Source organism: Danio aesculapii, chromosome 7, assembly GCF_903798145.1.
Source record: "Danio aesculapii chromosome 7, fDanAes4.1, whole genome shotgun sequence".
NCBI lineage: Eukaryota > Metazoa > Chordata > Actinopteri > Cypriniformes > Danionidae > Danio > Danio aesculapii.
The window spans coordinates 40,190,516-40,212,552 of NC_079441.1; the positions used below are offsets into that span (position 1 = coordinate 40,190,516).

The 22,037-nt window shown below is 37.8% G+C and overlaps 1 protein-coding gene across 1 annotated transcript in view; it reads right to left on the reverse strand.

Annotated features, from left to right (window-relative positions):
- The window catches only part of prkdc (protein kinase, DNA-activated, catalytic subunit), a 53,922-nt gene that overhangs the window by 15,874 nt on the left and 16,011 nt on the right, over positions 1–22,037 (reverse strand). Inside the window, exons 30-60 of the mRNA XM_056461948.1 lie at positions 21,577–21,710; positions 21,027–21,257; positions 20,267–20,496; positions 18,604–18,812; positions 18,197–18,329; positions 17,415–17,573; positions 17,070–17,273; positions 15,829–16,017; positions 15,623–15,727; positions 15,186–15,353; positions 14,962–15,089; positions 14,662–14,869; positions 14,400–14,578; positions 10,179–10,347; positions 9,941–10,006; positions 9,800–9,863; positions 8,670–8,818; positions 8,458–8,595; positions 8,263–8,382; positions 8,037–8,180; positions 7,474–7,625; positions 6,630–6,761; positions 6,093–6,204; positions 5,849–5,976; positions 5,605–5,754; positions 5,328–5,501; positions 4,732–4,830; positions 4,370–4,580; positions 1,849–2,026; positions 1,367–1,573; positions 32–147 (exon numbers count right to left, since the gene is read on the reverse strand). Of these exons, the coding sequence (XP_056317923.1) occupies positions 32–147; positions 1,367–1,573; positions 1,849–2,026; positions 4,370–4,580; positions 4,732–4,830; positions 5,328–5,501; positions 5,605–5,754; positions 5,849–5,976; positions 6,093–6,204; positions 6,630–6,761; positions 7,474–7,625; positions 8,037–8,180; positions 8,263–8,382; positions 8,458–8,595; positions 8,670–8,818; positions 9,800–9,863; positions 9,941–10,006; positions 10,179–10,347; positions 14,400–14,578; positions 14,662–14,869; positions 14,962–15,089; positions 15,186–15,353; positions 15,623–15,727; positions 15,829–16,017; positions 17,070–17,273; positions 17,415–17,573; positions 18,197–18,329; positions 18,604–18,812; positions 20,267–20,496; positions 21,027–21,257; positions 21,577–21,710 (4,786 nt within the window). The remainder of the gene's footprint in view (positions 1–31; positions 148–1,366; positions 1,574–1,848; positions 2,027–4,369; positions 4,581–4,731; positions 4,831–5,327; positions 5,502–5,604; positions 5,755–5,848; positions 5,977–6,092; positions 6,205–6,629; positions 6,762–7,473; positions 7,626–8,036; positions 8,181–8,262; positions 8,383–8,457; positions 8,596–8,669; positions 8,819–9,799; positions 9,864–9,940; positions 10,007–10,178; positions 10,348–14,399; positions 14,579–14,661; positions 14,870–14,961; positions 15,090–15,185; positions 15,354–15,622; positions 15,728–15,828; positions 16,018–17,069; positions 17,274–17,414; positions 17,574–18,196; positions 18,330–18,603; positions 18,813–20,266; positions 20,497–21,026; positions 21,258–21,576; positions 21,711–22,037) is intronic.

Genomic DNA, 22,037 nt, shown 5'->3' on the forward strand with positions numbered 1-22,037 from the left:
GTTTATCTAAGATTAAAAAAAAAAGATCTACCCTCTCAGTTCTTTGAGACTGAATTTCTTTCTTGGCGAATTTCATGCTCTCTTTCTCTTTATCCTTCAGAAATCTCCTCCTGAGCCTTAGAATGTCGGCACGCCGCTCCCGCTCAGCTATTTGAAAAACAAATAACAGGTTTACTTCTGTGAAAGTCTCAATATTTTATCACAGGAATTTATTCATGCTTTTTCCTCTATCTTTAGGTTGAACAGATTCCCCAGTGAGGAATTTGAGACAGACAGTTGTGATACTGAGACAGACAGTGATATACTGTATACTCAGCAAAATGCTCTTCTACTACTTTTTCCAGCAAACTAAAGAGTTTTGAATACTAACTGGCTTCCCTGAGGTAAATGTAACCTGTCGTACAGTTTACAAGCCGAAGCACTGATCCAGCAATTATTTTGCTGGAATTATATTGTGGAACCGACCTGATACTCAACTTGATACTAACTGCAACTTCATTGATATTTAAATATGACTGCATGGTAATGTTGTTCCTTAAAATATATTACACCATGATTGTCTAACACTGATTAGGGCAAGGGTAGGGAACCTTTTGCTCTCTGACCAAAAATACGTGGCTCTCCAGCTGTCTTCCTTCAATATTATTTTACCGTTTAAAAAATTAACCATCACTAAAAAACCAGTTTCCTATGGAAAATACACCTACAATCCCCTTTTTAATTGTAATTTTATACAGCACAATGAAAGGGAACTCAGTTAACAATAATAGGACATTTCGACCAATGTGCATTTGTGGCAATGTGAATAAACTTGAATTGCGACACCAATAAAAGGCAAACAACTTACGTTTCTATGGTAACTTCAATTCAAACAACATTCATGAGTGGTGATGGCGAAAATAAAAATACTTTAAATTGTTCTTTCTTCATTCATGGACTTGCTCAACATGTGATGCTTTATATTTGATTGTTTTTTTGAGTTGTGCAAGGACATAAATTAGGGTGTTGTTTAAACCTGTATTACTTACATGTAATGTAGAATATAGAATAAGTAGTAATACTATAAAATAATTTTTAGTAATTTAGAATAATACAGTACACAGTGCATTTAAAAAAGGCATTTTGAGATAGATATATATCTAAATGGCTCTTCAAAAAATGCATTTGCTAAAAAAATCAGTAATGGCTCTTTTTAGGTTCCTGACCCCTGGATTAGGGTATGGCTGTGTGACAGAAGGCTTCTTCTACAGCTTGGCAATGAATACATTTTTGGATTAGTGTAATATGTGATATTAAAAAAAAAATTGATCTGTCCCAGGAACAAGAGACGTCTGGTCACGTCTGGTATCTATCTTCAATGACTGACCTGCAGTCCGGCTGTCTGTGTCGTCGCTGGCGGCAGTGAGACGTTTAGAGCCAAACCCTGCACCCACGGCTCTCCAGGCAGCTTGTGGACGCTCCGATCTCTTTTTGTCAAACACCAAAAGTGATGATAATGAATCAGATGAAAGGGAATAATCAGCCAGTGTGTCCACACTACTCCCAGTTAACCAGTTATATGCTGAACGACGTCCTGAAAGAACAGAAAGATATGGTCAGCGGTTTACATTTACTAGACATTTTTATCCAAAGTCACTTACAAATGAGGAATGTATCAAGCAGTTCATCATAAGGAGGTAATAGTAACAAGAAGTGCTAGTAAAACAGTTTATAACATTGTTATTAGATAGGGACTAAGCAAAAAGTGAGTTAAGTGCTTACAGAAGAGGTGAGTTGAACATTGGCAGGTTTCAATTTCCACTGACTACCTGCTACAAGTAAAAGAAGTTTTAATATGTCCTGAAGCACCTGCACCAGGAGCCAAAGTCTGAGAGAACTCCAGGGATGTCTGCGTGGCCCTGATCTGACCCCTCACTGTGGCTGCCTGACTGCCTGCAGCTTCTGCCCCCTGAGTGGCCTGAGTCTCCATGAACATGGGCGTGAGGACCGTACTCCGCATACGCCAGTTAGAGTCTATTGTGTAGTCCTGGAATAGAAAAGCGGAACAGAGATCCTTAAATTTTGCACGTCTATTCAATTATGCTATTCAAAAACGTAATCAACAGAACTAATCAAATACAGTACTTTCAGGAATACAAGTTGAGGTATTTTAATCCTCTGAAAAGTGCTTTAACTCATATTCCATGACTTACATAATGCAATAAGCATCAAGGAAGCAAATCATGTGCAAAGTGAACATGCATTTGGATTGATGCTGAATGAGAAATATATATAATTATATGTAAATGGCAGTTTAGGCGTCACTTTAATAAAAGTTTAATTCTATACTTTATATTCATTCGTTTTCTGTTCTGAATACTGTTACATTTAAACTATATGCGTGTATATTAGTGAAGGACTGCTATCTATTAAACTAAACATCTTTATAATGATAGTAAATATTTAGATTTTAGGAGCATTAATCGAAAGATAGTCAAACTCAGAGACCTGGATATTGACACGTCTCTCTGCAACTGGGTTATGGACTTTCTGACTAACAGACCTCAGAATGTTAGATCAGGCCACATCTGCTCCACCACCATCACACTCAACACTGGTGTACCACAGGGCTGCGTGCTGAGCCCCTTCCTCTACTCCCTTTTTACCATCGACTGTAGGCCTGTGAACAGATCCAACACCATCATCAAATTTGCAGATGACACCACAGTGATTGGTCTAATCAGCAATAATGATGAGACTGCCTACAGGGAGGAGATACAGCATCTGGCCACTTGGTGCACCGACAATAATCTGCTCCTTAACACCAATAAGACCAAGGAGCTCATTGTGGACTTCAGGAAGGGACGAACAGGCTCGCATGATCCCATCCACATTAATGGGATGGCCGTTGAGCCTGTCTCATCCTTCAAGTTCCTGGGGACCCACATCTCAAAGGACCTTTCCTGGACCACCAACACCTCCAGCCTGGTCAAGAAGGCTCATCAGCGCCTATTCTTCTTGAGGCAACTTAAGAAGAACCAGCTTTCATCAGCCGTCCTGGTGAACTTCTACCGCTGCACAATAGAAAGCATCCTGACCAACTGCGTCACAGTCTGGTATGGAAGCTGCTCTGTTGCTGAGCGTAAGGCACTGCAGCGGGTGGTGAAAACTGCCCAACGCATCACAGGGACTACACTGCCAGCTATAGAGGACATCCAGAAGAAACACTGTCTGCGCAGAGCACGCAGTATTCTAAAGGACACCTCTCACCCTGCTCACAGACTGTTCTCTCTCCTGCCTTCCGGCAGGCGCTTCAGGCTCCCCCGGACAAAAACCAGCAGATTGAGGAACAGCTTCTTCCCCAGAGCTGTCTTCCTTTTGAACTCTGCCCCTCACTGACTCTTTTGCCCCCCCAATACACCCCCCACACTCCTCTAACTTATACTCCTCACAATCACTGCACTATTTAACATTTGCACATTCAAAGTTTGCACATATTCATTGCACTGATCCATTTACTTGAACTGTACATACCCACAGCACATGGACATTTGTAATTTGTAATTATGTTTATCTATCTGCCACTCCTGATTATTAATAGCATCCTGTACATATATTCACTTATGCAAATCTCTGTTCATAGCTAATACAACCTGTATATAATGTTCATAGTACATCCATCTGTAAATATCACCATAGTTTTTCTATAACTGCACTTTATAACTTATACCTGTATCCTGCACTTGCTGCTATTGCACTGCTGGTTAGACCTAAACTGCATTTCGTTGCCTTGTACTTGTACATGTGTAATGACAATAAAGTTGAATCTAAAAAAAATTATTAGCCCCCTTTTGATTTTTTCTTTTTAAAATATTTCCCAAATGATGTTTAACAGAGCAAGGAAATTTTCAGAGTATGTCTGATAATATTTTTTTCTCTGGAGAAAGACTTATTTGTTTTATTTTGGCTATAATAAAAGCAGTTTTAAATAAAAAAAAAACATTTAAGGTCAAAATTATTAGCCCCTTTAAGCTATATTTTTTTCGATAGTCTACAGAACAAACCATCGTTATACAATAACTTGCCTAATTACCCTAACCTGCCTAGTTAACCTAATTAACCTAGTTAAGCCTTTAAATGTCACTTTAAGCTGTATAGAAGTGTCTTGAAAAATATCTAACGGGGGCTAATAATTTAAGGGGGCTAATAATTCTGACTTCAACTGTATATGTATACAGATGATATGTATACAGTGTGTGTGTGCGTGTTATTTTCTTAATTTAATGATCATGTACCAGATGTAAAAGGCAATAATTAAAATAAACAATAAAAATAAAGAGAATGTCTACATTTTCACAGCTATATTAAAAAATGTTGTTGTTTTCTTTACCTGGAACTTGCACTCAGAGAGAGGGAACTCAAACATGTTGCGTGTGTAATCAGGGCTTTGACTGGTCATCTCAAGAAGTAGGTCAGTGGCCAAACTTAGGAACTGTTCTTCAATGCGGGATGAATACAGCGACTTCAGCACGACGAGCATGCGCTCCAGTGTTTCTGGAGGCAAACGGCTCTCGTGACTCCAGAAATTGCGCACATAAAGCCTAAAGAGAAAGTATACAAGGATATGAAATTACTTTCGGTATATAATGAGTTGAAACTGATTAGTGAAAACATTCAAATCAAATCAGATTCAATTTATTTTGCTTTATGAGAGTGTGAAGCATCATAAAAGCAGGTATATATTCTGCTCACTGTAAGCCATGGTTTTCATCAGTCAGCCCCTGTAGGAGAGTCTCTCGAGCAGCACTGAGAACTTCAACAGAGGTGCTGTCCTGCCTGCTCTCAGAGTCACTGCAAACACACACCACAACCAGCAAAACTTTGCCGTCACTTTCAATAAAGTTTAAGAAATTAATTGAAGCTGCAACCATCAGACAACCTTTGCAAGACAGCAAAATCAGCAAGATTGGTTGGGTAGGTAGTATTAGTATTAGTAGACTTCTTCTAATGAATTTTCAGAATGAAAGCACAGAAAATCCACCCTCTGTCATATCATATCATATCATATCATATCATACCTATTATTTTTGTATTTTAGTTTAAGCAACGTCATTAAAAGTAACTTTTTCAACATCGATAGGCATCAAATCCATCATGATCTGCTCAGTTTCAGTTGCTATTTTTTGTAGTAGCTTAAATTCAAAACAGCAGACAATAAACATAGAAACACCACTCCCAACACACAAAATAGACAAGTGTTAATGCTTCGGCATTGGCTGCATGCATAAGGTTATGATGTCAGCTACACTGTCCACTGGAAGCAGAAGTATAAATTAGCCTTCAGTTACCTGTAGTTGTCTTGAATCCACATCAGGATATCATACATTCTCTCTCTGCACACAGGAGAAGGGTGAGATGTAAATGCTGTGACGGCTCCCAAAATCTCCTTCAGCTCTTCTGGCTTCAGACATGCCAGGATCTTATGAATGATGTCCAGACAAACACGCTGTCTGCCCTCATCTCTGAAAGACAAGTGAGTGTTTATTATCTCATCCACAATATTTCCCCATCACAGACATTATACAGCTCAGAGAAAACAGTGCTATGATAGAGCTATGAACTGACTTGTGGCTCATGATCTGTGAGAGGCCTTTGGTCTTCAGGTGCAGGAAGATTTCAGGGATGGCATCAGCACGACTCAGCACACATTCAAGACAGTTGGTCTTCAACAAGCCATGCAGCTTTGGCAGCAAATAAAATACAGGATTGATGAATCTGTAGAATAAAAAAATCATAAACATTATTTACAGACATTTATGTTTTCAGCCTGTTGTCGGATAATACTGGTAAAGATAAACCTCCTTCTCACCGGTCCACCAATGGTGGAAAGTGTTTTGACACTTTGCTCAAGCAAACAATAAACTTGTCATCCACCTCCTTCTTCCTCAAATCCGTCAGTTTCGCTACGGTGATGTTAAATAAGGTCCCTTCTTTTTGCTACAATGAAGAACAATTTTTCATTCTGTTTATTCATAACAACGTTGTGCAAAATAAATAAATAACTCTGATGTGGAATGTGATAGAGTTTGTCAGGAATAAAGAGCCACACGTACATTTTCTCTTTCTGTCATGTAGTTCAGGATTAACCCAATGACCTCAGCAGCTGCTGAGTACACCTCTTTATATCTGATGAACGATAGGTTAATGGCCAGTGACTGAAAATACCTGGAATATAAGAATTGTGACAGAGATTGACATTCGCAATGATTCGCAATAGTCACAGTTTGTATAATAATTTATCATTTGCATGTGTTTTTGAGGCCTGTGTCTGTATAATGAATGTGTTTGTAAAAAGCATTCAGACATAAGAAATTGTACCACTTGTAACTTTAATAACAATAAATTTTCCTAAATTATTTTTATTATTCAATTACTGTACCTGAATACTTTTAGACTCTGAAAACTAGAATCATCCCAATCAACATTCAATCTAACATTATAAATTCTTTCCAAACAGAAATATTAGGTCATCTGGTGAAACTGTATCTTGTATTATGAATTATAACTATGTAATGTATAGTAGATTAAAAAAATATTGCAACGTTAAATTTTCCTAATATTGTGCAGCCCTACAGCTGTTAAAATTGTACCTGTCATGCTCGATGCCACACGCAGCATCATAAGGAGGAAGATTATTGGCCATTACAATGCCTAAAAGCTGTATTCCCACAGAGTTGTCCTTGCTGTTGGGATCTGTTCCAGCAAACCGCTCATATATCAAACTATAAAAGAAAAGATGAAATCAAAATCAGGATTTTACAATTCATCCATTGCCTAGCATTATTAATATAAATTCAAGCATGTAATCTCAAAAACTTTTCATTGTAATTTAATTTAATGTTTTTACATAATTCACTATTACTAATACATTTCTTTAAAGGGATAGTTCACCCAAAAATTACAATTCTGTCATCATTTCCTCATCCTCCACTTGGTCCAATCTTTTTGAGTTTCTTTCTTCTGTTGAACACAAAGGACATTTCTTCTTACACCATTGACTTCTATAGTATTCCTGTCCCTACTTATGATGGAAACATCTGTTTTGTTTTACCAACATTCGTCAGAAGAAAGAAATTCATTAAAAGTCAATAGTGAGAACGTTTACATTTTTCGGTGAACTGTGCCTTTAACATTCTAAAACAGAGCCGTCCACATTCAGTCCTGCTAAGTTAAGCTCCAACACACCTACCTGGTAACTTCAAGACTAGTAAAATCTTAATTAGCTGTCTCAGATGTTTAATTTGCAGTTGGAGCTAAACTCTTCAGGACAGTGGCCCTCAAGAACTGAATCTAAACATCCCTGTTCATAAAGTTAATAATATATAACATTATCTGACTGCATAATAGCTCAATCATATAGTCGACAGATGAGGAATTAGAATAAAAGAGACTAAAGCGTCAAAAAATAGTCTAAATAATTGTCTGGATTCTTACTCATAGGGTATTGTGAGGCAGTCCTTCCAGCACTCTACAACTGTGCGAATAATCTCCAGATTGTGACGGAAAACAGCCCTTTTGCTGTGGAAGCAGTTCCTAACCAAAAACCCAAGGAGCCTGTTGGCCAAAACTTCATCTCTTGTGTTACCCTAAACAGCGAGAAACATAAAGCCAAGAGACTATTAAAATGTAATAAACACTCCTTCAATGCTGAGTTTAAATCTTTAATCTTGAGATGCACTGATGTGGAAATTTTAGCCTATCTGAAAACTCTTTTATTTGGAAGCCAATAACCAATATGTAGGCCGATTAATAAATAATTAGAATAATTCCTCTGTGACCGATAACAAACAGTGCACATATTTTATTTTAAAACCTGCGTGTAACATGTCATGTCCTGTTGAAGGCACAAACAAAAAATATGTATTTTTTTTTTTTAGACTGACAACTATAACTTAAAAAATACACATGTACCGAGCAGCCAATACCAACATGGTCATCGATATATTGACCATCACTAGTAAAAATGCCTTAAAATGTCATTGCACCTTCATACATACCTTTGGTGAGGCTACACTAGCCCATGACAGGACTGTGACCACAATGTCCACTACCATAAAGTGAATGCCCTCTCCTCCATTGCTACTGGAAACCACCAGCTGCATCAGTGGGCCCAGCCAATGCTTGGCATATGGACGAAATATCTAAATATAAAGAGGTCAAATAAATGCAATACAGTATGCCATATGAATAAACCCACAGAGAGAAAAGCTGCATTAGCAGTACCTCCTCAGTATTGATGATCAGTTTGGCGATAAAGAGTCTAATGTTGAGAGGAGTGGATGGATTGTCCAGCTTCCCCTGCAGGAACTTCATCCATGGAGGAAGATCACAAGGTCTCACACCCTAAAACAAAGTAGTAAATATCAAGCAAAGCTCCCACACAAAATTAGGCCAAGCTGAGGTCATGTTAAAACTGACCTCGTCTACTTTAGGGGTGATGTTGTTTCTTTGCATGTGGCGCAGCAGTGCTGTCATATTAGCCATACATTCATGCTGGTTCAGCTCATCCATCTCCAGCTCCACGGTCTCGTCCTGAGACACAACCTCCTTGCGCTCCTAATAATACAAACAGTTTACTCATAATAGTGTTCTAGATCCTCTTAGAGAATATGATTTCTCATGTAACATACCCGCGTCCTGCTGGAGCTGCTCTCGCCTGAAGGATTCTGGGAGTTGTAGGAGAAGCTTTGAACCCCAGTGGAGAAGTCAAACTGACTCATCTCCTCGCTGAGGCTGCTGTCTGCCATGTAGGACTGGGAAGACAGATATACAGGTGTGTCTGAAAAAAAAAACAAGATAATAAAAATGGGTTTTAAGAGAGTTATGTTGAAAGCAGTCAGCACTGCCATGTACAAAGAGTATGCATGATAACATCACCATCGTGAATATTCATGGTTCAATTTACATTTATGGTACATTTTTATAGTAAGTTTACAATTCACAGTTATGTGTTTGAGTAAAATATATTTCCTTTTGTTCTGCACACTGCCGATGACAGTTCATCTACATTTAATATAAAAAAGTTTGTAATTTAGAGCATAAAATGACAATTGATCAAAATAACAAAAAGATGCCAGGTTTTCAGTTTATACAGTGTATCCAGAAAGTATTCATAGCGCTTCACTTTTTCCAAATTGTTTTATGTTGCAGTCTTACTTCAAAATGAAATTGTTGCAAATTTATTAAAAATAAAAACCTGAAAAATCACATGTACATAAGTATTCACAGCCTTTGCTCAATACTTTGTTGATGCACCTTTGGCAGCAATTACAGCCTCAAGTCTTTTTGAATATGATGCCACAAGCTTGGCACACCTGTCTTTGGGAAAGTTTGCCCATTTCTCTTAGCAGTACCTCTCAAGCTCTATCAGGTTGGATGGGAATCGACGGTGTATAGCCATTTTCAGATCTCTTCAGAGATGTTCAATAGTATCTAGGCGCCAATCTTTTAAGTAGTTGCACCTGGAAAGCGTGAGCCCGTCACGCCCAATATTTGAATGGCCCTTAGTTAATAGCCTCAGCCATAGTGTGTGTATTAGCCTCGGTGTACGAGCTTAAAAGTTTATACTAGAGGACAGTTGGCATAACTTTGTTTAGTTGCAGCAGTTTTGTTCCGTGCAGAAACGCAGTGTTGAGAAGCCTTTACGGTTTAACTAACCATGACGAATTAAAGCGTGGTTATAGTGAAATTGGTTAATCGTTGCATCCCTACTCCATAGCTGTATGTAGTTATTATCAAGTTGTGGCCTCAGACAACTCACCTCCGTTTTCTCCACTCACTTCTTTTCTGATCATGACATATTTCTTTTTCCTCTCAATAGGGACCTGTAAACAAAATCAAAGACAATACTAAACAGCACAAGTACAAATTGATTATTTGATCATTTTAAAGCTATACTTACATCAATCTCTATAGGAAAGTTGTATACCCTTTGCGAATCAATAAGATTGTCAAATATAACCTGATTCTGCAAAACATCAAACAACACATTTCAATTCCAAATACAGAAATGTCTACTCCTATCAGAGAACGCAGAACAAACTGAACACTATATGAGTCAGAATTAAACAGGAAAAAAAATAAGCACTACACTGTAAACACTGCTTGTACAAAATCTTATTGTATGAGTAGTAACAGACCTTGTCAGGTTTTTCAGTGAAAAGGAAGCCCTGGTAGAACTTGGTCTCATTGAAGCTGCAGCTGATGAGGGCTATGGCACAGTTATAAGCCGCACAGTGAAACTGTCTCCTCAACTCCAGCAGTACCGTCTCTCCTGTCATGTTCTCGGTGAAGGCCTCAAAACATGATCTGACATATAACTCATTATTAGGGTCAAATATTCAAATGAACCTTATTTCACCATTATAACATTTTAAGAGTATACTTCACAATGACTTTTCAAGACTTTATATTACTTATAATCAGCACTTGACATTGACACCCGCCAAATGCAGGTAGATTTTAGCTGTGGTGGGTTAGACAGACACAAATTGTAGCTTTCTTAAAAGCAGGATTCGACAATAAGGATGGCCCAATATTTGTGCAAATGTGATCTTAAAATCAAGAAGCAACACGACTGACAAAAGTGTGTTCGCGCATGCAAAAGAAAGCAGGTGAATAAAATAGGATGATCACTCGCGAGGGTGATGTGATGTGCACGACTGTTAGAAAGCACGAACGCTTCCGTTTACTTGTGCAAAGCAACCGTGCCTAGAGGAAACGCCACTGGTGCGATCGGTTCTCTTGAAATAAACTGGACAAAGAGCGATGATCATGCACCCACAGTCCTGATGCTTTTTAAGAGCTCAAGATTATAAAAAAAAAATTATATATATATATATATATATATATATATATATATATATATATATATATCCTTTTTAGGCTGCAGCGGTCATTGCTTTCGTTTTAATTTCGGTATGTTTTTTTACCTGCTTTCTTTTGCTTAGTTATTTTTGTTAATATAGTTTAATTATCTTTTTTTTTTTACAATACCATTGCTTTAATATGAGATTAACTTACCATTTATGTTTATTTAACTGGTGATCTGGGACGTTTAGCCAGGACAGACTGCTGTGCATATATTAGATGCATGACATTAGTTCTTTTTTAAATGTCAATTTTTTTAGAAGAAAAGTTTTGTTGAATTTAGACGTGCATGTATACAGCTATATTTTGCTTGTTTTGACACATTATTTAAAATTTGTGGCTAAGAAATTATTATTTATTTTTGGTGTGGTCAGAGATAAATTTGGTAAATTATTAATTTTGAGCCATGAATAGTCATGTGCACATTGAGTAAGCTCATATGAAACACAATCAGAAAACCTGCCAAAGTCAAATTTATGCATAGTGGCTAGTTATGTTGGAAATCTACTAGCCACAGTGGCTGCTAATCAAAAAAGTTTATGTCAAGCCCTGCTTATAATACTTTGTTTCTAATTATATTTCTTATAAATATCAATAAGATGACAGCTCACCCAAATTATCGTATTGTGTTTCAGAAATAGAAGAGCCCATTGCCCTGGTTGTTTTACCTGATGAGGCCATAGAAGGTCATGTCCGTTACCCCAACACCCAATGCAATCATACAGACTCATTATTGAAAAAAGCATACGAGTCTACTGCATACACTATGTAACCCATGCAGAGAACATTTATTCATTCATTTTCTTTTCGGCTTAGTCCCTTTATTAATCTGGGGTTGCCATAGCGGAATGAACCGCCAACTTATCCAGCACATGTTTTACCAGCGGATGCCCTTCCAGCTGCAACCCATCTCTGGGAAACATCCATACACACTCACACACTACGGACAATTTTTAGTCTACCCAATTCACCTGTACCACATGTCTTTGGACTGTGGGGGAAAACGGAGCACCCAGAGGAAACCCACGCGAACGCAGGGAGAACATGCAAACTCCACACAGAAATGCCAACTGACCCAGCCGAGGCTCGAAACAGCGACCTTCTTGCTGTGAGGCGACAGCACTACCTACTGCGCCACGTTTGGAGCTAACATCTCTAAGCTTCTGGATAAAAGGGTAAAGTTGTCTGAAACTATTCGCCAACTTATTCAAACTAACCAGAACCCTGTCTTAAAAGTTCCACAGACTCAAGTTTGCCATCGACTGGCAGTACCAGAGCAGCGATTCCGTCAGTGTTCTAGCCCACATTCTCTGGGTTCACAGAGACCCTGTGTTGCTTGAGAAAGATAGTTTTTCAACCACATTAGTAGCAAATGCCTGGGGGCCCCACCTCAGCATCCCTCTATTGCCTCTAAAAGTCAAACACACAAAGCATGAGCAGGCCAGTAGTCAGACATCTTTCAAGTCCACGCTTACTATATTGGAGACAGACACAACAGTAGATATTTGGGTTTGGAATTCAATGAGCAAGGGATATACCCTGCAGTTTTGGCACTTACCACTGCAGTTTTCAAGGATTGTTCCCACAGTGATAAAAGATGCAACACGGGTGACCGGTGTATCATAATGGTAACAAACTGATAAAAGATCCACCATTCACCAATTCTCGAAGCTCTCCCAACAAAAACAGCTTGCTACACACAAACAGCTTCATTGTATCTGTAGCCAGTCTACCCTTGTACCATTGCGGGGAAAGCCATGCAACAAACCTGAACTCATACACCACTGAAACAAACACATATGACCCTGTAAAAAAAAAAATAAATAAATAAAAATAATAATAATTCGCAAGTACTGTGTGCCATGCAAGGTCTCACAGCTTGGCAGGTCTGTTACTGGAAAGCATCACATGCTTTTATGAATAATTTAGAAGCAGGGTCTCCTTATAGGATAAAAAAAACCAAGTGAAAAATAATAAGACTGACACATCATCACTTCACTCGAGTGCTACGTCACTAATTTCGATCCCTCCCCAATGAAGATTGTAAACCCAGAAGATGAAATAAATCACATAAAAAAAAAGCTTCCCCACAATTAAAGCTATCAGATTCTTACATTGTCTTAACTGATGCTCAACACACTTAAATCTGTTAAAATCTTAAAAATAAGTAGTTGAGGGTTTCATGAACTTATAACCACACCACTCTTACATATGAAAGAATAATGTGCAAACAAAAAAAGTCCTACCCCCTACTAAATATTCAGTTTCAGTTGGAAGTGCAGCAACATACTTATATAACTCAGCAATTTCCAGTCCACCCAGACTTTTAAAAAAAGAAATAAATTAGTAATGTGGTTGTAGTTGTTTGCACGATCTGGTAAATCAAGGAATTAAATTGATATATTGTGCCTCCAATTTTGTGTAAGGCTCCACAACCATTTAAAATAACAACTGTTTTTGTCTAGGGTTGCACAATACACCGGCAAACATTCAATATCGGCTGCTAAATGCTATTTTTAATGTTATTGCTAGTCATCAGACTGATGTAAAAACTAGACCGATATCTTTAAGCCGATAGACTATGTATTTGTACATAATTGCCTGCTTTGTACATGCATGGGTCGAACTTGGTCAGACTTGTCCTGTGTATGGGCATAATGTTTACAGTTTGGCTGCACTTTTTGGTTTCCTCATAAGAGCTAGTTTCATTTTAGAGACAGCATTGGTTTTTTTTTATTAATCTGTTGAATAATTTGTTACGAACAGCAAAATACAGGTTATAGGCCTATTTCCTTTAAATATAATTTTATTTATGCAAACGGAATTGTTTTTATTGCTAAATTCCCTTAAATGCCCTGTTTCTGTCTGTTCTGAAAAAAAAGTCCATATTCATGATTTCATCCATTTAAACACAAATCAGAAGAAACCTTTATATTCCATGTATTTGATGAAGCAGTCAACGCATGCTGGCAAAACTTAAATCAGCTATTATTAACTGATATAAATGAACGATAAATAACATTTTTGTGGAAGCACAAGAGTAATCTTGCAGTATAATAGTGTCAAATGACTAACAATTGTACATTACTGTAACATGTTTTATTTGAGAACATTTGAGCTGGTTTCAGTTCATCATTGTATATAAAATATATTTATTTAACTTGTTTGTTAATTAAATCCTGTTCTGTTTTTGCAATATGCAAACCATTTTGAAATATTTATAATTATCAGCTAATATTACGGTTATTGGCCTCCAAATTTAAAGTTATTGGTTATCGTATCGCCCATCAATTCCTATCGGTACATCCCTATTTTTTTTCCATACACAAATAGAAATTTTCATTTTGATTTGATGGTGATTTTAATAATAAAGGGTGTTTAATGAAGTAGGAAAGAGCAAAACAAGTGTTAATATGTTTGCATTGAATAACCGAATCATATGAACTGTATTATCCACACTTAAAGGTGAAAGGTCTTATCACTTCACATACTTGAGGAGGTTCTTGGATAGCTCATTGCCTTCAACACTGCCGGTGCCACAGAAGGCCTGGTTGATGGCAGAGTTTTTTGAATAGACTTCCTCTTTAGGCAGACGAGAATACAACACCTCCAAGAGCTTACAACAGCCAATCTTCATCATGATCTGACTCTCAAACACCGACTCAACAGACTGGAGGACAGATGAAACACAATAAACATAGCAGTATGTCCGAATGAACAACTATGAAGCTTCAGTAAGCCCATGTCACCCACCTTAGTGAAGCGTGTCTGTAGAGTAGTCATGATATCAGCAATATTAGAGATGAAGAACTGAGAGAGAGCTTGAGGACTGCAGTAAAAGGCCAGCGGCAGCAGGACTCTGTCTATCAGACCAATGAGCATTGAGTTTGATGGAACATCTTTGGCTTGAAATGATTGGTAGGTGGAGCTGAGGAGAAGAACTTGTCTTTCCAAATGAGACCTGACAAAGGGAAAAAAAATGTAACATGCAAATCTGCACAAAATCTAGGCAGCTGTAAACAGAGATACAAACAGGAATTGTTTCGAACTTACTGATGAGCAATTTTTTGAAAGCAGGCCTGAAAAAGCTCCTCCATGATATGTTTTTTGTCCCGGCACAGAACTCGAGCCATGAGTTTCAATAGCACAGAACTCTGAGACAGTTGCAGAGCCTCTAAAAACTGAAGTTAACAAAGTAATTGAATATTAGCATAATTATTTAAAGAAAATTATTTTAAAATAATAATAAAATATCTTCAGGTTCCCTTATATATCACCTTGCGAATGCAGTCCATGTAGTTGTTGCACTGTAGAGATCCACGTGGAAATTCATCTGACTGCATAGGGAAATGCGTAGCCACCAATGACTCTAGAGCCCTCCTGAGTTCCTCTAAAGGCATGCAGGGCAATGCAGTGAAGAAAGGCAGCATGATAAGGGCCTGACTCTAAAATCAGAAAAAAAAAATGATATATGTAAATTCAAAATAACCTAAATTTAGCTTTTGTTTTTAAAGTATACAGTGGAGATCAAGTTTAGAGATCACTGCTTATTTTAAGCCCTAATTTATGTTATACTAACCAGAGTTTAAAGGCAGCTTTCAGTATATTTCATGAGTTAAATACTTTCTGAAGTACAGTGTAAAACGCTTCTATGTGACTCTGGACACCAATCATTAGAATCAATGTTTGAGATTTGTAAATTGTAAAAGGTTACCTTGAGATTTAATGGCATAGATATATCTGTGAGAAGAGCTGTGAAAGTGGTGAACACAACACTGAATGCTGGGTGATCTGTATTGGAGCACACAGATGAATCGATCTGTAGGGAGGGGGAAACACTCTTGAAACATCTATTTACTGTACATAAACACCTTAAAGTCTTCAATTTCACTAAAAAATATATAGCTGAATATGTGGTACCTGGAGCACTTTGGCAAGCAATGACAGGACTGAGGTTTTGCTCTCTGGTGATGCCGCAGGACCATCCCACCATGGCCTGAGCAAACTCCACCCCTTGAGCACTTGCTCAGCCAATTGTGAACCTTGGGACTTTCTGACAGAACGCTCACGAAAACTATGATCCAACATGCCGTTCAGCAGAACACTAACCTAAAAAAAATGAATAGGAAAAAATTTCAATGCACTGGTCAAATGGATCATACAAGCACACAGAGGAAGACTAATGCTGAGTTCAGACTGCATGATTTTAGCCCTGATTTTGACTCGCCAACAGGTTTTGAGAAAACGCCGACAAATGTCTGAAATCACAGGTAAATCAGTGCTCGTTCACACGAGTAACAATCACACAGAGTGAACTATCAAAGACGCGATCTGAGAGAATTGTTGATGAGTCGCAGACACCCGTGAGATATTTGGCATGCTAAATATCTGGAGCTGTTGGCGATTCAAAATCATACAGTGTAAAATGTGTTCTGATTGAAAATAACATCGGCGATTACCTAGAGCCAATGAGAGAGCAGCATCCACTGGTATAAGTGTCTGCAAACCAGATACTTATAACATTTATTTTTGGTATATTTGGACCCAAGAATTGAAGGAAAAACTGGTATAAATTTGGCAGGAGGACCCGCGTCTGTTTGATGTGTCATCTGAGCAATACCACAACTGGGTCGAAAAAGACAAAAGTTGAGGAGAAATTGCCAAATATCCTTCAAAACACAGGTGAGCAAAATAAGTACACTTTCTACCGCACTAAAGGCTTCTTTCTCATCATGTAGTTATAATGATATACTAACATATAAAGATATACTATGTGACCTTGTGTTGTTTTCATGTCACTTCTCGCGTGTGTTTGGTTGTGAGATGTAGTTTGTGGACAGAGACAAAGTTGTCAACAATTCTTCCTATTTTAAAGTCATGCAGTGTGAAAGCCCCCGTCGCCGATCCATCTTGCAGTGTAAACACAGCAGCGACTGAATGCTACCCTAGTCATGCACTGTGAAAATATCTGTGACGCAACTATTTTGAAAATTGTGCAGTCTGAACTCGGCATAAGACCATGCTAGAAACTCAAGTTGGAAACCATTTCAGATGTTATGCTCACAATGAGTGCAGAACAACCAGAGTTTGCTGATTCTGGATCCATTTCCCAAAATGTACAGTGAGTCAATTTTCTTTGTCTAATCTAGTTTAAAGCTCACCATGCTGGGGTTCTGGTTGGCTGAGGACAGCAGCAGGGGCACTGAACGATCCACACTGCGCAGTAACTCAGTATTGAGAGATGTCTGGAAGAGGCTGTAGAAGTACTCTCCATGAGAGAAGCTGAGGAAGTGAGGGTTCAGACTGCCAGACAGAGGGACTGAGAGTGTGATGGTGTTCAGTAAAAGGCCAACCGTCTGTTCACTCTGAAGCGCACAAAGACAGATTTCATGATTTGAGCAATTTCACAGAAAACAAGCATGCCATAATCCTCCAGGTTCTTCTCATATTTTAAACTATAATAAGTGGTAATAATAATAATAATAATAATAATTCAAACTACTTGCCTGATCACCCAAACAAAACGCTAACTGCACAAGTCTGTCAGCCAACTTCCTGCTGCCAACATCCATTGAGGGTAAAGACTTCCTGTCATTTCCTGGAGCAATGCTTTTATACACACTAGTGAGAAGTTTGGAGCCCAGAGAGTGACCATAACTAGCCTCCTACCAAAAGACAATAAACATCATAATCAAATTATTACAGGTAGGTTTATCAGGTTTATCAAAATATTGTAATCTGCTGTTAATTTACTCACCCTCTGTTCTTTTAAGTAGTTTGCTACAGGGAAATGATGCGCAAAAAAAGCCCCACCCCCTACTCAATATTCTATTTCAGTTGGAAGAACATCATCATGAAGATCAACATACTGACATAAAAGTCTCAGAAACGTCCGGTTCACGCAGACAACAAGATGATAATGTAGAAAATAATGCATCATTTCATATTAAGTCACATTAACTACTATCTGCATACATTTAAATTATTAATTTGGTACAATACACATATTCAATACATGCATTGTACTTATATTGTTATTTTTCCATGTAATTACATCTGTAATTTACTTCTATAATAACATTTACAATTACACTGTATAATTAGCCATCCCTTGTCCCTTAATCCCCTCTTAAACATGCCCATTCCACCAAACCAAAACCACCAAAGACTATAATTTCGGCTACATTTTAAATGGATTGAGGGCAAGTAAATTATAAGCTAATTTAAATTTTTGGTTAGACTTTAATGAGAACAATAGATAGACTGAACAGCATTCATCACTAAGTACCTGACTGTGCAGAACGGAGTTGAGCAGCCCAGACTGGTGGAGCTGCTTACAAGCTGAGAGTAACAGATTTATGCTAGCATGGCTGTCTCTGGTGTCTGCCTCGTACAAATCAATAGCACACAGCTCTCCCACACTGAACAGAACAAAAAAGATTCAAACTCACACAAATTAACAGGCACACACATACACAATATACTAAATAAAAGAGTTCTGAAAACTTAACAGTGTTAAGTACATTATTTCAAAACTATTCACACTTTACAGCGATTCCTATAAATGCATGTGGAGACAATGGAGCGGGAGTGGAATCAGGGGGAAAAACAATATAGACTGTATTCAAACTCTCGGGCACCACTCAATAACATTTAGATTGCATTTACATAACTATATAAAAATAATTTGCAGACCTCTGTGATGTTATCCTCATCCGAATACAGCTCTCCAGTTGTGTCCTGTAAGGTGTTGATGCCAAAGCTTTAAGCAAAGGAAAGCACACTTCCGGCAGGTGAGTCATCACCTCCAGATCCGCCATGTTGAAGCCAATAGAGGAGGGCTCACATACTGCCAACGCCACCAACGTGAAGAAGGAAGAGTTGAACACATCTTTCTCCATCAACTGAAGAGAAAAGGAAGACAAGACACAATGTATCGTTTCTGCATTGATATCTCAACGTGTGCATCCACAACATTCACATTGCAAGACATCCAATTTCAAGTTGGGATTACGCTTGACCAGAAACCACAGATCATATATTCTCTATAACATATATTCTGCAGAGTTTAACCATTATAAAGGGAAAGTTTATCGTCTGCATGTGTTTTTAAAGTCTGCGATCATTTCAAGAATTGAAACTATTTGGGCACAAGAAATGATAACATTTGTAGCTTAAAGATTGGTCATGTTTTTTTATACAATGAAGACTATACCGTGTTATTTTACAACTTCTTGAATACAGTTAGCACTTTTATTTCATTTGCATCATTGCTCTACTGAATTTATCTTTGACTTTAGTTTGTTTATTATATTTTATGTAGATGCGCTCATCAAAATCACCTTCAAAATCTCCCCAAGTAATCATGAATTCTTTCTAAAAAGAGGTTAAGTTGATAGCATGCATTGTCTGATGGATGTCCGCTCAAGGATGGACACATATCCTTTCTTATGTCTTTATGATTATTAATAAAGTGGAATGTTTAAGAGCCTAGACTATATGGTGACGTTAGTGTCATCCCACTACAGAGTAAAACTGGAATAATATGTGTGCGATTGCTTTTTCTGTATGTCAAATGATTTGTTTCCTCAGGATCGAACCAGCCAGGTCAGAGGTCATGGAGACCTCTTGAGTGGACTTGGACTCTTGAAGAATTGAAAAGAACTGTTCCTTTTATTATTTGCTATGTGTTAATTACATCTGAAGTGATATTTGCCATTTTACAGTAAGTGTTAAATCTTTTAAAGTAAATTCCTTTGTATGTAAGCAGCCAGTTTGGATGTAAAGATGGCTAAGAGTACACTCAGCCTTGGGTAACAAAAAGATTGTACTTTGAGTGTGTGTGTTTGTTCTATTTGACTGTGGAACCTTTCACAGGTCTGGGGTCAGCTCTAGTGGCTGTCAGATGTTTGTATGCTTGAGATATCGTTCAAAATTGTACGCACCCACCCACAGGGAAAATTTCCTAGTCTATCTGTGTTTTAACCAATCAGGTTAAAACAGCTATATGTATGACGCAGTTATTGACGTTGTGTAAGAGTATAATTGTTGATGTTTTTGAGCTTGTAAGCCATTCAGTTTCTTTTAATTGAATCTCTGACTCCGGCTCTTCTTCATCAGACAGACTTGTCATTTTTGGGTTCGAACAGTAAATTTCCCTACAAAGTCATCTGGTAAATAACAGTAATAACAAAAACATACTCCAGAAAAAACAAATATTGCAATATCACTTTTTTTCAAATACTGTGCAGCATCCTGTTTCAGCCAGTTTCAGGAGCATTCGGCAGGTAGACTTCTAGAACAAAATAAGCCAATTTATTTTGCTGACCCTGATGAACACAATCTCCAAGAATCGTACCTTCCAGAGGTCCTGTGGGCATTTCTGCAGCACCATGGTAGAGAACTCCATCATTCGGACAATGATAGAGCACTTGCTGTAGTTGTACTGCTCGGTCTCACGAGGGCTGAAGTGTGATTGACCTGCATTTCCCAATCTGAAGCAGGCCCTGGCAGCCTGAACGTCCTGCATGGACAGCTCTGTAAGGAAGAAATGGACAGCAGGCAAAAAGCTGGACTTCTCACCAGTGCCTGGATGATGAGAGAAAGAAGAGAAGGAAAGCAGCTATTAGCACTAGTTTAATGGAGGGTTTATCTAGAGCAGGGGTCTCAAACTACCGGCCCGCAGGCCATTTGCGGCCCCCCTCCTCCCCTGATGTCAAAAATATAACGAGATTCGGCCCAACAAAACATATTTTTGAATCACTATCATTGTTGTGCAGTCTCATACAGCCATATTGCATATTTTTATTTAAAATACAAATGTTACACACATACTGTCTGCTATGGAATGCAAAAACTTTGAAGCTCAATATCTCAAAATCATTCAGAACACAGTTAGAACCTTATAATACCAAGGTGACGAATTGATTGAGTCAGTATAAAAATAAATTATTATTATGCCTATTATTAAATTGTACTATTTTCATAGCAATTTAAACTACCCCCCTCAATATGTAATGTATGAATTGTAAGTCACTGATATGGCCCCCTGCCAATTTGAGTTTGAGACCCCTGATCTAGAGTATCTTGAGTTTAGATATTGTTATGAATTCACCTACCCAGGATCCTCTGGGGCTGCAGACAGCGCAGGTTTGTGAAAGTGTTGTAGCAGTCAAGTGCAGCCAGCAGCAGATCCATCCATTGTAAGGTGCCTTTGATGCTAAAGGGGGTATCAATCTCTCTTAAGGTGGGCTGAGATAGTAAACCACCTCCCTCTAAACGGGAAATGAGAAAACCTGGACCACGCTGCTTTAACTGTTCGTCCAGCCACACCGCAGGAGATGAATTACCTGACAAAAAAGGGGAAAATACTTTCATTTTAGTAATTTATTATTAAAAGACCTTGTTTGTTTTTCATAATAATCTCAGTGCCCTTTCTGTTTTTGAATTGAAACTAAAGCAAAAAATTCAGGGCACGGGTATATTTTTTTAATTAATTCTGAGAAATCCAGGATTTGCATTTTCTATTTCAAGCTCTACTGAACAATTTGTTGCAGTAGGTCATTTCATGTCAGTTTTTTTTTACATTTCATCAATTGAAATAGAAACAGTGAGTTTTTTAAAACAGAACAAACTTGCTGCCTTTATTATAATTATCCAGTTAGCTACCTGGCAGCAGAGGCACAAATTCAAAGAAAAGCTCCATGCTTTTGTGTCTGCATTCAGTCTGGGGTCTTCCACACTGGCTCAGCAGCCACAGGACTACATCAGACAAACACACTGACTGGTCTGCAGGGAAACCTCTGATGAAAGAGTAGAAAACACAGGTCTGTCAGCTTGCCACCACACAAAATGTTTACATTATTCACAAGTTAAAAAAACGAAAATAAATAACAAATAAAAATGAATAAATAATTATATCAATTATATAATTTATATTAAAGATATAAATATTATTTCCTCTAATATAACTGTAATATATTTTTCCCTAATATAACTTTAAATGTATATATGTCTACAACTGGGGAATTGTGGGTTGGGAGATTAACGGTTACAAAAAATGTTTCTCATTATTATTATTATTATTATTATTTATAAAACAAAAGTAAATAAAATTAAATAAAATGCAT